At 39.5% G+C, this 16,380-nt stretch overlaps 1 protein-coding gene across 3 annotated transcripts in view; it reads right to left on the reverse strand.

Annotated features, from left to right (window-relative positions):
* dcc (DCC netrin 1 receptor) overlaps positions 1 to 16,380 on the reverse strand; it is a 360,471-nt gene that overhangs the window by 130,756 nt on the left and 213,335 nt on the right. For all 3 annotated transcript variants that reach the window (XR_013296680.1, XM_077586110.1, XM_077586111.1), the window contains exon 9: positions 113 to 267. Coding sequence is in view for 2 of the 3 variants with exons in the window: in XM_077586110.1 (XP_077442236.1) it covers positions 113 to 267 (155 nt within the window). In the remaining variant the exon portion in view is untranslated. The remainder of the gene's footprint in view (positions 1 to 112; positions 268 to 16,380) is intronic.

Raw genomic sequence — 16,380 nt, forward strand, 5'->3', positions numbered from 1 at the left:
CTAACATGTGACATCCAAGAATACCAAACATAATATAATTACAATACATGTGTAGAACATAAACATAGGATGGAAAAAAATTAAATAAAATAAATTGATATTTTTGCGTTACGGTCAGGTTTAGTAGTGATCCTCAAGGGGCTGGAGCTTTCTCCTGGTCCGACATCATTGTAAGCAATGACTCTGAAGCTATAACTCTCCTCTGGCTTCAGGTTGGAAACCATCAGCTCCAAAGACTCAGGCTCCGACACATTTACTGACCTCTCCCTATAGCATGAAAAAAAAAGAGATAATTTTGTCATTAAACATATCAAGATTCAGTTCCGTCCGCAATTATGTTGTTGCCTGTTCTTTGCATTTAGGGTTCAGGTAGTGGGCATTGACTGTCTTGAATGTCTAATACACTCTTTAGCCTGTTGAAAATCACATAATCAATATCCCATTTCGAAATTCCACAACATTAAAAAGACAGTCACATTATATTTTGTAAGAATGCAGATAATCAAAGCGTAATCTATTTAATTCCCCTGTAACTACAGTTAATCCAACGATTACAACACTGCATTCTCTCAATCTTCTAATTACCAAAGCAGAGATTAGACAAAACCAGCTGCAGATAATCCGTTTCATCTATTCAAATTGCACTTCTTGCACTGACTAGAGAAAAAAAGCTTTGGGGAATAGATTTTTAGACTTCATATCCCACTCATTGATAAAATTGTGGATCAAAAATAATCAGACACAAGAAATATATTTAGAGATATTCATTAAGTGTTAAAAAATGCTGAACAGTATTGTATGTACTGCATACTGTAAACAACTGCTAACAGTATTCAGAATGAATCTCCCATATGCCATTGCTGACAAGAAGGTTAAGTGTTCATGTCTGTTGATGAGACGTGAAATTAGAAAGACAATCTGTCTCAGTCAACTCGTAGTGTTCACAGTGCGCAAGCCTGGCATCTCATGATAATAAACTGCTACATTACATTTTAACAGTTCTGCCTTTGGTGCAATTATGAAACATTGAATTCTTTATTAGCAGTCGAAGTCAACCACTAGCCACACAATTTCCGTTACGATTATTTGAGCAGGTATTTTTTTCCCTTACTTCTAATTATTATGTAATTTACAAGGTATGCAAAAAAAATTACACTGTAAGTAGTCACAAAAAAAACTATAATATACTAATACGTAAGGCAACTTAGCAACCAGTTACTGAATCAAAAGTAAACCTCATGTCCCTGTTGACAAGATAGGAAAGTAAAGAGCTCTTTGTGTCTGAGGAGAAATAGCTGAGTTTTTGTTTTGTTTTTGGCAATATTCGTCATTCTTTGGTATGGACTGGCAGTGACGATAAATGAGTAAAATCTAGAATTTGAACAGCTTGAGATATGAATCACACCTTGGTCATAGAGTATGTGGATACAAATCACCCGTGAATGAAATAACTTATAAAATATGCAACTTCAGTGACAGAACAGATACTGTCATAGTGAGTCTAACATCATTGAAATATATAATATATAATATCTATCACGTGTACATAAACGCATGAGTCTAATTAATTAATTAAGTGTGTATGTCAGAGGTGTAAACATAATTAAATATGGGAAAGGATGGCTGATGCTAGCCATTAAAACCGAAAGGGGAAAAAGTCACGCCGACGAATATTCGTCATTCTTTGGTATTTAGTACTAAGAAAGCTGATGTGAATCCATGTACCCTTATAAAAGCTAAAATTTTTTCCCCTTTCTGCTTTTGCTTATTAACTTTAGGGGAAAAAATCCACTCAGGCCCTGATGGTATCAAATGTATCCTTATCAAAGGAACTATAGGTTATATCATTTGTGTTATGATGATGGTTGTTTGGCGTGGGTCACTGGTTTTTGGTTAAGTCATAGGGCCGTAGTGTCATGGATGCATTATGCTTATGCGGTTACTATGTAATTTACTATGAGTCATTATGCTTATGCAGGTTGCAGTCACTGCGTTATGGGTGTGTTTTGCTTATGCAGTTACTATATCCTCTATGATGATAATGTGTTATGCAGTTACTATGTTCCTTATAATGATAATGTGATAGTGTGGTCAGTTTGTACAGTCACTGTTATCATACATGCCTATTCTATCATATAGAATTGTGCCTTGCCCTAGCTGGAGTTTACGAGCGACACTTTTGTCAATACCTCAAGGTCTATTAGCCAAGGTTTCCGTCAGCATGTCGAGGTTTCCCGTTCCATTTCTTCCATGCAAGCTTTCTTTTGTGCAAGCAGTTCTTCCATGTGTTTGGGGTTGCTCAAGGTTCTTAGTCAAGGTTTCTCCATCAAGTGTTTTCTTCAAGGTCATCTAAATCCAGCCCTACTCTCTGTTGTCACTTTTTATTTTTGTATTTAAAGACTTGTCCTTGTTGGTTTTCTTGATCTAAGCAAAACACCTGTTCCAGTTGATCATAACATTTTCATTATAAATCTGATAGATTGATATGAAATTCCGAATGTTGCCATCAAGTGGTTAATTAGTTACCCTGCCAACAGAGATCAATTTGTTTATTTGAATGGTATCTCAAACGTTTTTAGAATTATCTCTGGGGTAGCCCAGGGATCAATATTGGGCCCTTTATGATTTTTTATTTTTACATTAGGGACTTGCCAATGTCTGGCAACAATTTTCTTCCTTTATTATTTGCTAATGATTCTAGTTTATTACTTGGTTGTTGGTGACATCTGATCAAATATCTTACACTGTACATCAGTCTGCTCATTTAACCTCATATTATAGTTTGTTTGATGGTTCACATCAGCTCAGTATTACATTTAGAGGCCCTAAAGTTTAGAATGGCTTGGATATATCTTTGAGATTAATATTGACATCAATATCTTACTACACATCCACTGAAACTGCAGTTAATCTTGTCCTAAACTTTCACATTTTTCATTTGATAAAATCTCAATTCTGCATTTAGTTATAGTGTTGGTTTTGTCTATAATTTATTTTATTTATTTACTCTCGTACTGTTTCAACCCGAAGTTTTCATTTCATAACATTTTCTGAAGGGGGCGGAATCTTGTACAAGCCCCCTTGGCTTTAATCCCTACCTGCACTGTTTTTAAATTGTGCTAAGTAGAAAAACAAACAAACAATCAAACCTGATATTGTGTTTTGTATAAGTGGGTTCTTCTGACTAGAACCCCAAGTAGTAATTTTTACAATGCTTTGTTGCCTTCGGAACACATAGGCACATACTGTATCTAGGTGTTTTTTTCCCCTTTTCATGTTACTCTGCAAAATCAGTCATACAATACTTGATACATTAGCGTTGTATGTTTGTGGATATGTGTTAGCATTGCATCTGTGTGGATCTTAAATGCTTAGAAATAAGGGTACCAAAGGGGTTCTTCATGAAGAGCAAGGGTTCTACCCAAAACTATGGGCTTCTGAGGAACCCTTTTTTGGAAAAAAAAAAAAAAAAAAAAGGGCTAAGGGTTCCTGTAAGAACCGTTTTAATACAGAGAACCCCTTTTGGAAGAAGGGGTGCCTCAAGGGCTGCTGAAAACATGGATATTAGAAGATCCTTACCATCAAATGTCAAATGTCATGATTCAGTATTTACTCAGAAATTCTCTGGAAATTTTACAAGGAGAGCATTGAGTACATTTAGCTTCTTTCTTTTCTTTTTCTTTTTTAAGTTACTCAAGCATTGAGGATCAAACTCATGAACATCAGGTTGGGAGAGAACCACTGTATCACCTGAGCTATGCAAATCTTGTTGGTCTCGCTACTGCATTGCCGGACTGTCCAAAATAAGGCCAACATACTGATGTACAAGGATTCCACCTGACACTAGCAATATACTAACACACAGCAGGAGCGGCATGGCTCATATGGTACACTGGCTGTCCACCAACCTGAAATTTGTGGATTTGTACCTCACCCTTAAAGTAGCCTTTTTTGTTGAGTTTTTTAATAAACTGGTCAAATATACTCAAAACTCTCGTTGTAAAATTGACTTTCTGAGTGAATACTGAATCATGGCTAAAGTTTTTTCAAGTCTTTTTTTTTCTTCCTTTCTATCAGTGCACTATGAGACTGAGTGAAGAGGCATTTGTCTGCAGAATAACTTTTTGGGGTGAAATTTTAAAATACAATACAAACATAAATGTAGCAACACAATATACTCTCTGTATATTAATTTAGTTCCTGCGGTTGTAACCCACTCTGGAGGGAGGACCTCGTCCCATTTATTCACTTTTGAAATTGGGGAGTTGACCTATTTATTTTTAGGTGTAGGTGGAAGCAGTGGCTCAGGAGGTAGAGCTAGTTGTCCAGTAACCAGAAGGTCTGCTGTTCCCACTCTCTCCAAGTTGTGTCATTGGGCAAGACATTTTACTGGTACACACATTGACTCCAGTGCCACTTACAACGGGGCACCAATGGTGCGAATGTTTGCTGGTTGTTGTGTTGCCGAGGAGAAAAGCTGGATTTTAGTGTGTGCGGGACCTGGGAGCTGGCTGCCAGGTTGATTGCCCTGTGAGAGTTGAATGATGGCTCTGCTACCGAATATACGCTCCGCCCTCTTCAAAACAGGTGTGAGATATTTGTGGTGATTACTACTATTCACATGTGAATTAGTATTACAAGCTGGATTGAAGTGAAACCTCAAGCTTTCAGAAACCTCAAATTATCCAGGTAAGTAAAATCTACTATTTTATTACCATAGGGTCTTCATTAGCACACGCAATTCTCTTTCTCATTTGTGAGCCGCGGCGTTAGCGCTGCTAAAAGCCATGTAGCATTATTGCTAGCAGCGCGCCACAGCTATTGGTGTTGTTTTTATCCACTGCTTGTGCTTTCGAAGCTTGCCGAAAAAGCAACGCTCGCTATGTGCACACACCCTCGCAATCCTGCGCCGCTCAGTGAGAATACGAGCTTTATCAAAGACACTGGGTAATAAGTTAACTTTCCTGTCACGACTAACTGCTAAACCGTGCTTAGTGTAATGAGGAGTGAATCAGCTTGCCACGCACTCTGGGAGGCAGGGCATTTGGCGCATCAGATTCAGCGTGAGGGTCCCTGAGTAGTAGGGACAGCCATCATTTGGAAATAATACAGACAAACGGAGCTGATATCAAGGCCGAACACAACAGCTCATGTGTGGGAACTATTTGGGTTTAAGCCAAATGACAGTGGGGAGCCACATAATTTAGATTTATGCCGCTTTTTTCTAATAAGACAGTTGATGCTAAACGTGGATATTTACAATGTTCTTTTTCATTATATAATTCCAAATTTAAATATTCAAGTAAATAAAAGTGCATTTATCTATAAGGTGTATTGCATAGCCTAGTATAAAATGTTAAATTTGTTTCTACATCATGCATGTTCCACCAATGCCCAGATGAGCATAAAGAACTACGACTGCACCCATCAGTTTAGATCTTCAGTTCAGAGCAGTTCGGGCAAAACACACCACTGTCTCTTGGGGAGGGGAGCCGTGGAGTGCCCCATGCACGAGCTTGACACAGAGGCTGCAGTTACGCTTTAGGTCAGAGGTGGCAGTTGTGAGTAAAAAAGTGACCAATGCATCTTTAAAATGGGTGTAATTGCATTAATATACCATTATTATTATATTAGTTGAAAATGTATATGAAAACCACAATATTATCGTTTATCGCAATAATTTCTTGGTCAATTTATCGCCAAGCAAAATTTCTTATCAGGGCTATTGGCAAGGTAAGATAACTTCTATTCAGAAATCACAATCTGTCAAATTACCGACCAAATAATAGTTGAATTTTTGTGCATGGATTCCAGCCAATTGCGAACACTCATTATACATGTTAGAGAGGAAAAAATGCTTTTAACCCCTTCAGACCCGTAGATTGTCCTAGTGGACATGACATATTTAGGTGTCTAAACCAATAAAACGCATCATTTGGATAATGTCAACACTTCTGGTTCATGATTGGATCTTAACTAACCATTCACAATCGCAAGTTGAGTTGCATGTTCATGTTAAAAATGTTGCATATAAGCGTGGTAAGTTTTATTTTATTTCATTAATGGAAATGTTTTGTTCAGTTTTTTTCTACCTTCAAGGTACTTAAATCTCTTTCAACTTATTAAAACTAAAAGTATTTATCAAGTCACACAATGATTAATGGAATATCCAGTACAGTGGTATGCCTTATAAGTTCATTTTGGAGTTTGACTCATATCAGTGAATATGTCAAAACTCACAGTTCTACTGCCGTGAGCTGATTTCTGCACCCATTGTTATCTTCAGTAAAGGACCAAAAAACTCCCCAGACAACAATAGCCTTGGGTAAGTGCACATGATCAAAGTGTGCACAAAAGAAAACTTATACTTGAAATGTCATTATCAGAACTTATTAATGTGAGTACTGAGCATCAAAAGCTAATCGCTAATTAGATGCTGAGTGTACTCAACTACAGTAGTAGCAGTGCAGAGATAAGTGCAAATGTGAATAAGAATTCTCTGGGTTCCTGAATCCATATTATATTTCCCTATGAGCTGCAGCTTAAATTGCCAAGCTGAGCATGGAGTGAACTAGCGGATTTTTTTTGGGTGTGTCACACAGTGTGAAGTAAATGTACCTTTCACAAGTCACTGTTGAACGTCAGTCCGCAAAGTAACAGGTAAACCCACTCATTTACTGAAATGTGTTGATTTCGCCCTTAAAAGTATGAATATACAGTAGTCCAATTGTCACCACAATGGCAAAACAGCTAGTTCAAGAAGTAATGTAAATTATATAATGACATGCTGATGAATTAAATATACCCCGCAAGCAATTAACACACGGATAAACCTTTTATAATGCATTGCACAGTATGTACTGTATGTACAAATATTGGACATTGAATATATATATATATATATATATATATATATATATATATATATATTAGAGCTATTGGTATTTACTGCACAATTTACAAGCACATCTTTAACGTGTGTTAGGCTGCATGTTCGACACACATCCCTCTTCCACATGCTCAGATAGAACAGGTCAAGCATCATGAAACGCACCAAGGTTGTTAATCAGCAGTTGATCATGAATATAATCATCTTCCCCTGCGAAGACTATGTGAACCATCTGTGCAATTTAGAATCTGTTAGCTTCCCATTATTAAATTTCTGCTCTAGCAAGACAGGAGGCCACTTGCCATGTAGCCGTTGCTCTGTGTCATGTTCGTTGTTTTAAGTATAGTGAATTCTGAACATTTTGAAGGTAACTCAGTGCTTGCTCGTCAGCCCTTATCATAGCTAACCTGATAAATATAGTAAATGGGTCATTATATATATATATATATATATATATATATACATATATATATATATATATATAATGTTTTTGTCGTTTTGAAGGGGTGGTGCTATTGTGTTAAGGCAAATTATTTCTGTTTTCTCTAGCTCTAAATCCTAAATGGCCACAAATAATTATTTCATTGAGTCAAAATTCAATATATTGAAGTTGGTCATTGTAACATTTAGAAAATGTTAAATGTCTTTTTGTTAAAAAAAAAAAGAAGAAGAAAAAATACAAGCTAAACTAATCCCCTTTTTGACCTAAAATAAAAAATAAACATCTAAATAAAATTTGCGCCGTTACGGGATAGAATGCAGCTGGCTCCCGGCCAATCGGAGTGGCATCCCTCATTTACATTAAAATTTAGGTGGTCCGGAGCGCACGTCATGCTTGACATTATGTAATTAAATTGACCCGCTGGGCTCCGACAGAGGAGATTGGCGGGCGCATAGTGGGTTTATACAGCAAATTGCAAGATCCCTTTGCATAATGTAGTTGACCGTGCATGTGATGTGGGCAATTGAAGACTGCTTCCGCATCCACGTGTGACCACATCCCAAAAATATTTTTAAAATGATAATAATAATTCATTGAATGAACTTACGATAACATTCTCCTCTCATGTTTTTGTAGCGGTGATGTATCTGTGCCTCCATCAATTACACCCGAATCGCGTTAGACCACCTCTGCACAATGGACCTCCTTTTAGGTAATCTATAATTTAGTCAACTTTTTCCTGTGTCCGCCCAGAGAGTCATAGACATGCTAGAATAGACTTGCAACGGCATGAAAATTTAAGATTACGCCAATCACAGTCTACTTTCTGTTACCAGATGCGCCAGGTTTGCACCTGTGCGGCAGCTGTGTCCGCCGAAAAAGGTACAAGACAGCCCTTGACAGGGCAGACTAGTGTTCCGCCGCTACAAAAATAGAGTTGCACCTGTTTTTAGGCTGAGCGCATATAAGACTACTATAAAAATAGAGTCCTTAGTGGGCACTATGCTGCTTTTTGTTTTGTCATAGCTGTGGACGAGAATCCTGCTTTCAGTTTCATTTCAGTGCATTTATTGTTTATTGAATTAATGCAAAATTTTCACTCCATTCTCCTTTGAATTGCTGATTTTTCAATATCCACATTTCTTTTAGCAGTGAACTTGAAACTGATTGTTTTTGTACAATATAGGATCCTACAGCTGGCAAAGACTCAACAATATGCTAACTGCTCCTAAAATGCAAGTTAAAAATTGCACTCGCAGCAATGAACTCTGAATGACTCACACATACAACACATACAACAACTTCTGGAAGAAAATAACTGAACTCACAACTCTCTACATTACGTGTATGGAGAGGGCCAGCACCTTTGCATTTCTGGGCACTGTCATTCCAGAAGAGCTCTCCTGGTGCTCAAACATCACAGCAGTGGTCAAGAAGGCCAATCAACGGATCTACTTCCTTAGTGTGCTCAGGAAGAACAACACGTAAAGCAAGCTGCCGCTGACCTTCGACAGATCCTGCATAGAAATCCTCACAACTTTACAGCATCTCAGTGTGGTGTACTAGCTGCACAGAGGCAGACAAGAAAAGGCTACAGAGGGTCATCAAGACAGCAGGAAGGATTATCGGCCTACCCCTGCCCTTCATCTACACCTCTTGCTGTGTAAACAGTGTTAAGAAAATTGTTTTGGACAATTCACACCTTTGCCATCGCCTGTTCAACCTGCTTCCTTCCAGACGGCACTACAGGTGCATCAAGGCCAACAAAAATATTTATATATTGAAAAACTGCTTTTATCCCAAAACATTACCCTTCACCTGCATCCCATGGATGTATGAACTGACAGCCCCCAGCTACTGGTATTTTATTTATTTATTATTATCTTCTTTATTTACTTTATTATTATTATTACTTTATTTCTATGCAGACCAACTGGCTGATGACACTAACTGGGCATTGTTTATTGTGTGTGCTTAGTTTTTACATGGTGACATTTTTAAGGTAGCGTTTAATCTCATACTGCTGTGCATTGACAAATTCTGATACTGGCCTATAGCATGATCAGTGTGTTCACTTTTTTAATTCATTGTTTTTGGTGGATTTCTATACTTATACAAAAACATTTTCATCATTCAATTGGTCATTTAGGATGTAGAACTAACTTGCGTATAGTAGTTCTTGGGTTACCCTTCATCAAGCTGGATAGGAGCCAAGGGATAGGGATGCAACAAGGTGGAAATGGTCCATTAAATGTGCATCAGTCCAGGCGAAGTTTAGATGCGCAGTCTGGAAATATTTAAAGTGACAGTGTGTAGAAATTTTTGCCGTCTAGTGGTGAACTAAAGAAATACAATGACCTAAGTTTGAAGTGCGTGCATTTTAAAGCATGCACACTACTGTGCCTGGGAGAGACCATACTTCGCAATCTTACCACCATTTACTATGTTCACAAAGTTTTTCTCCTTGAGGCTCGACCAGTGTAATATAATTAGCAATTACTAGACCGACAATGATATATATATATAAATAAAGTGTGTCTTCTGCCCAGATTTAGTCATAACTGTTTTAATTACCTAATTTCCTCAGTAGAGCTTTGTTCTGCGGATATATTCTTGAGTGATATCGCTATCTCTGCCAGGTGTAGTCATGACTATAACTTCCTCTATTTCTATTTCTATTCCTCAAATTATGTTTGTTTTGTGTCTGGATAGTGCCCTTGAATGTTATCGCGCACGTCCGGTTAACTTTGTTGAACTGTTTACTGGAAACTTTGATGTACCGCCCTTCAAGATAGTATAAGAATGTTTTAAGTCCTCTGTAATTTCACACTTGTGAGAAGCTACAGCCATAGTCTGTAATTCATTTGTGCCCGGAATATTCTGTAGAAATAAAAGCTTTGAAGGAACTGTTCATCATCTCCAGCCTGTATTCAGATAACCAACATTCTCATTACCCGAAAGAAAATGAACTGGCGGAGGAAAAAGTTTATCCTCTAACAATTGGTGACCCCGGACGTGATTTTGGGCTGAGGTGTTGGTCAACAGACAAAACATCTGGCGCCAAAGTAATTAAAGGTAAGAGGACATTTATCCTCCTAGTTGATTTTCTGTCTGTTGACTACTCCGAGACCTGTTTTCATGTCATTTAATTTGTGATTAAACTGTATAAGAGATCTAAGTGAATTGATATTACTAAATCTAAAACACAAGGTTGTTTCGTTCCATTACGGAATCTTAGAAACAAGAAATCCTTGTTTTTAGATTTTACTAAGACATTAAATATACGAGGTTGTTTCGTTCTACTTTAGAATCTTAGAAACTGAAGTCCTTGTTTATGGGGTAACGTTACGAAGAAATAAGCGCATAAGAAATAACTGAGTGAAGAGAAAAAAGAGAATAAGAAGTTCGAGTGGTTTTGATAAATTATGGTTTGAGTGCTTTTGTTTGGTCCTAGTCAAGTGCTTTTGAATTAAGAGGAACAGTTCGACCACTTCTGAGAAATTAAGGCTCGGACACTTTTGTTTGGGAATAAGCAAGTGTCTTTGAATAAGGAAAAAGAGAAGGCCTATGTGAAATTGTGGTACCACAAAAGACGTTAATGAAGTAACTAAATAAAAATAAAAATACATAAATAAAAAAAAAGAGAGAGAGAGAGAGGAGTCGATTTAAAACAAAATGAAGGGAGAGGTTGAAAGGGAAAGTGAATGGTTCGATTTGCGGCAAATACCAAATCATTCTGAATAAGTGTTGCTGAGGAATGCATGTGACTGTGCGTGGGAGTATTGCCTGAGGGAGAACTGGGGGGGTTGAGAGAAAACAGTAAAAAAAAAAAAAATGGATGAGGAAGTGTTGCGAGAATGGATGGTTTCCTACAATGTCTTCAACTGCGTGTTTGGTGATATTAATGAGAGAAACGGAAAAAAAGCATGTGTTAAAAGAGCGGCGGCTCTAAAATTGGAAGTGAAAACTATTTAACAGGTTGTCTCCAAAAGGTAGAAAGGTGAGAGAGAATGCTAAGAAAGTTGTGGAAATGAAAGCGAGAGCAATAATTATGGCGATGGGAACACGCAGCTAGAGGCCCTTCGAATGAGGAAGTGGAAAACAGGTTGTACATTGTTCAGTTACAGAATCAAGTAGCAGAATTAAAGTGTCATGTCCAGAATCTTTCAGGTGCCCACCCTGACTCCGTTCTTGACCGAACCAGAGGTCCTGAAGACCCCGAATAATCTTCCAAAGGTCCAGCTTTTCCTCCTCATCGGCCTGTGACTCGTTCCCAAATCTTGCAGGCACCCATGTTAGCTAAAGTTGACCCGTCCACTGGTAACTCTGCTATGTTTTACAAACCTTTCTCTCCCACTGATGTGATGTGAGTGTGTTGATGCAGAAACTTCTGCCTATGCAATTTGGTGGTGCGAATTAGCTTCAAGCAGTGCAGAGAGCAGTTACGGGACAAATGTTAACAGCAGGTGATATCCGTGTTCTTCTTACACAATTATGTCTGCTTTTATAGTTGAATACTTTAATGTAAAATTTTGTTTTTTCTTCTCTCCCCGATAATTAGGCTCTAACGCGAGAAAATTACTTAACCTTGTCTATAGCCTTAGACGCTTTGTTTCCCCTCCCTGAGTGTGTCATTTCAGATCTGGTGTTCGCTCCCAAAGCAGATGAGGAGGCCGCGGCTTTTGTTGATCGGGCCCTCACTGATTACACTCTGAATTGTTTTTATTTTATTTATTTATTTATTTATTTATTTATTTATTTCATGCACTCTAGTGAATTCTACACTTCTTTTTGTCCATGAATGATGCCACAAACACCTAAATAGTGCTTTACTTCTGTAAAACGCTTTCACCAACAATGAAAAAGTATTTTTTGATTGCAAAATACGTTTATTTCCATTCAACAGTGTAACAATTTGACAAAACAATTTCGCAAACTATTTACAAATGTGTGCAACTGTGGTACTACTTACAATTATGTGGATGTTTCAAATACAATTTTTCTTTTTATAACGCTCCCCTGCGTGCAAGGAGACGCCGATGGACTCGCACAATAGTTTACTTTCACTTTGTCCGTTTCGCGTGCAAACGTTACACTTTCTTGACTGCCTTTTTTTCCGGGGAATAAATAGCAAGTAGCAGACTGTACACACTCCTCCGATGAATATGCATTGGACTCGGGGCACTCACACATTTTTCCTTTGTTTTCCATTCTGATCTCCTGCTCGACGCTCTAGCTCCGCCTCTACTGACGCCCACCCAATCTTGTCAAAAGAGAGTCATCGCTGCCCTCTCAGGGCCAAAAATAGTCCTTAGGCACAACAGACCTAATTGAAACTTTCACCACAGAGGCGGAAGGGTTCTCTCTACCCGTTTCAAAAAAAATAATAAGAATAATTGGATGACGTCTTTTGACGTCATTGGCAGCCCTCCGTAGGTTTTTACTTGACGTCTTTGAACGTCAGTGGCAGTGAAAGAGTTAAACATCATTTGAGGAGACATGCTAAAGAAAAAGTGTCTAAGGTAGACAAACATAAAAGTACAGAAACACAACTTGCTATGTTGCAAAATCTGAAAAAAGCAGTAAGAAACCACTCTTGCTGTGATCTCATCTCCCTCTGTCGATTCCGAGTGCATGATGTATCAAGCAGGTTCATTCATGGGTCAAGGTGCGCCCCCTGATGGCCGTAACATGTGCTTCAATTGTGGACATTGGTCATTGGGTCCGCGATTGCAGACAGCGACCTCAAGCGTCTGGGTGGAGAGGCAGAGGCCAACAAACTGCACGTGGCTACAATCGAGGAGGCAGAGGATATCCTGCACAGCAACAAGGATATTCCCCGGTGCCAAAAACCAACAGTATCTGCCTCCCTCTGGTGGACAGTTTCCATAATGATGGTGCAATGAATCCACATGCTTAGTGACCAATGTTTTTTCACAGACTCTTTTGCATTCTTTTGTGTTTGCACCTAACTGACCAGTCAATCTTTTGGGCAGAGATCTCCTCATTGCCACATGCCCTCTCATCAAATGCAGCCCTGATGGACTTATCCTGGAATTTCCGGATGGTAACACCTACTGCTGCTCTGCTTCCTCTGCCTCCAGTGCCACCTCCCAGTTCCCGCTTGTTGAAAAACGCCCTGTGGCATGCGCCGCTGCCGACATCTACTGGGCAAGAGTGGATATTGACTCCAGTGGTTGGCTCGAAGCTGAGCTCTCTGGTCACCTTGGGTTCGTAACCTCAGATCTTATGATATGGTAACTGATTGTATGTATTGCACTCTGTACTATGACAGATCAGGGGATGAGATCTATAGCGAGGCATATCAGGAAATTGAAAACAACATATGAGAATTGAACATGGGTGATTTGTTTGCATGGAAACCAGGTGTCGCCTATTCAGTGTCCGACTCCTGAAAAACTCAAATGGTACATGATGGCGGATCCTTCTATGCCTCCTTGCCACCCACATGTCCCATTGATGGTCTCGCCTCAGCACACAGCGAAGGATCTCGGTCCGTTTGTCCTGGCATGCACACAGGCCACTGATTGGCAAAATTCATTTCACTCTCAATTGTTCTATTCCCCGTCACTTGATGCTTATTGGATTCAGTCTAACACATTTTTACCCACTTCTGTTTTGGAGCACCAGCTTCTGGATAGGCACCATGGACGTGAAACAACCGACAGCGATTTTGCTGGTTACCTTCTTGATTTCTTTCCCGCATCACTGTGGTCCATGGATCCCACTGATGTTGGTCTCTGTAACATCTCACCTGTTGTGTTTCAGATGAAACCAGGACAAATGTATGTTCCCCAATACTCTGTAAAATAGGCTGGGATTATTGGCATTTCGGAAACAATTGACGGTTTGCTCAAAGCAGGAGTGTTGTGTGAAATCCCCGGCTCTGATTATAACACGCCTATTTTACCCGTTGAGAAGAAAGATACTGGAAAGTCCATGACCTGCGAGCGATAAATGTGGCCGTCTTAACTCCTACTTTGTCTGTCCCGAACCCTCACTCGGCATTGTCGCAAATCACATCAACCCACACTCATTTCACTTGCATTTACCTGGCTAATGCTTTCTTTTGCAATCCACTCCATCCTTCAATGAAGCAATTTTTTGCTTTCACTTGGAATGGTGTTTGCTACTCCAACAATCACCTGCCTCAAGGCTTTGTCCTTTCACCTGGACTCTTCAACAACTGTCTTCGCCAGTTGCTGTCTCCACTTGAACTGCCCCCTGGTGTTCTCCTGGTGCAGTATGTGGATGACCTCTTGCTGGCAGCTCCATCTGAAACTTCTTGTCTTGAAGCCACCAGGTTTCCTTTCTCGGACGTCTGATTTCACGCCACGGAACAGGAATGTCTCCCTCTCACAAAGACGATATCCTCCATCACCCAAAACCAACAAAGGTCAAAACCATGCTGTTTTTTTTTTGTCTTTGAAACTACTCCAGATATCATGTTCCAAACTTTGTTGAACTCACTCACCCACTCCGACAGATGGTCAATAAACAGGGTATGCGAAACCTTTCTAACACTCTTTGTTGGACCACGGAAGCAGACACTTCCTTCATCTCCTTGAAACAGCATCTTTCCACTGCTGCAGCGCTTGCGATTCCTGATTACAGTCGCATGTTTTATCTTGACGTGTCCGAAAAGGTCAGCAGTGTTTCTGCTGTCCTTTATCAGAAGGGGGAAGGAGGAAGTCGACAAGTTTGTCTGTATGCATCAACTCCATTGGAAAAATATGAGCAAAGACACCCAATTTGCGCTTCTTTGTCATCTGCTCTAGCCAGAGTGATTCAGAAAACATCTCACATTGTTCTCCATCACCTGCTGACTGTGCGGACATCACACAGTCCAGTACAGTCCAGTACGTCACAAGTCAAGCTTTCACCATGACCGGAGGAAGACAGAGAAAAATGTAAGCAATTTTAACACAACCACATATTCTCTTTACTCATGAAGGAGTAAACATGGCTGAAGGTCTCCTCGAAGGAGAACCACATTGTTGCATACAAAGAACTATGGAAGAAAAGGGTTAGGGTTAGAGAACTCTATGAGACACCTATTGACAACTCGGACTTAATCCTTTTCACAGATGGATGTTGCTTCAAAGGCAACGATGGCCTACAATCTGGATTGGCAGTAACCCAACCCACAGAAACAGGTTTTGAAGAAGTCCAAGCAGAAAGAATTTCAGGCTCTCAGTCAGCACAAAGAGATGAAATGTTGGCATTGACAGCAGCTCTCAGATTGTCAGAAACCAGTCAGTAAATATTTACACAGATTCGGCATATGCACACATGACAGTTCATGTTGCATTAAAAGAATGGTAGCGAAACAATTTCTAAACTGTAACCGGTTAACCCATTAAACATCAGGATGATATTCTTAAATTGCTTTAATGCTCCCAACAGCGATGGCGTCAATAAAATGTAAAGGTTACTCTCGAACTAATGATTTTGTATCGGCAGGAAACAAATCAGCAGATCGAGCAGCAAAAAAGGTTGCGGGGTACCGACCTACACGCCGACCTACACTCCAACTAACTGTAAGTGAGTCTGAATGTGACAATCCACAGGAGGTGATAGTAGAAACAGTTAAGTTGTGGCAGGAAAAAGCAAGTCCAGAAGAAAGAGTGTGTGGAAGTCGAAAGGGGGTGTCAAAGATGAGGATGGCATATGGCGAAGAAGGTAAATGCATTCCATCTCAGAAACAATTGAAAAATCTAATTTCTGAAGCCCATGGAACATGCCATGTAGGTGTGGAAGAAACACTGAGACGACTCCACTCCTGGTGGCATCCTTTCATGAGACAAATTGTTAAAGGTGAACTGCAGGACTGCAGCGTTTGCAGTAGGTATAACAGTATGTCTACAACAAAACCAACCGCCGCAGGGGGTACACTATCCGGACGTGGACGCCCCTGGACAGGTGATTTCAATGGATTTCACTGACATGATTAAAACAGTGTCAGGTTACCGGTATTTGCTAGTCATAGTAGATTCCTTTTCAGGATGGCCAGAGGCATATCCCTGCA

This window comes from Vanacampus margaritifer, chromosome 14 (assembly GCF_051991255.1).
Source record: "Vanacampus margaritifer isolate UIUO_Vmar chromosome 14, RoL_Vmar_1.0, whole genome shotgun sequence".
In the NCBI taxonomy this organism is placed as follows: domain Eukaryota; kingdom Metazoa; phylum Chordata; class Actinopteri; order Syngnathiformes; family Syngnathidae; genus Vanacampus; species Vanacampus margaritifer.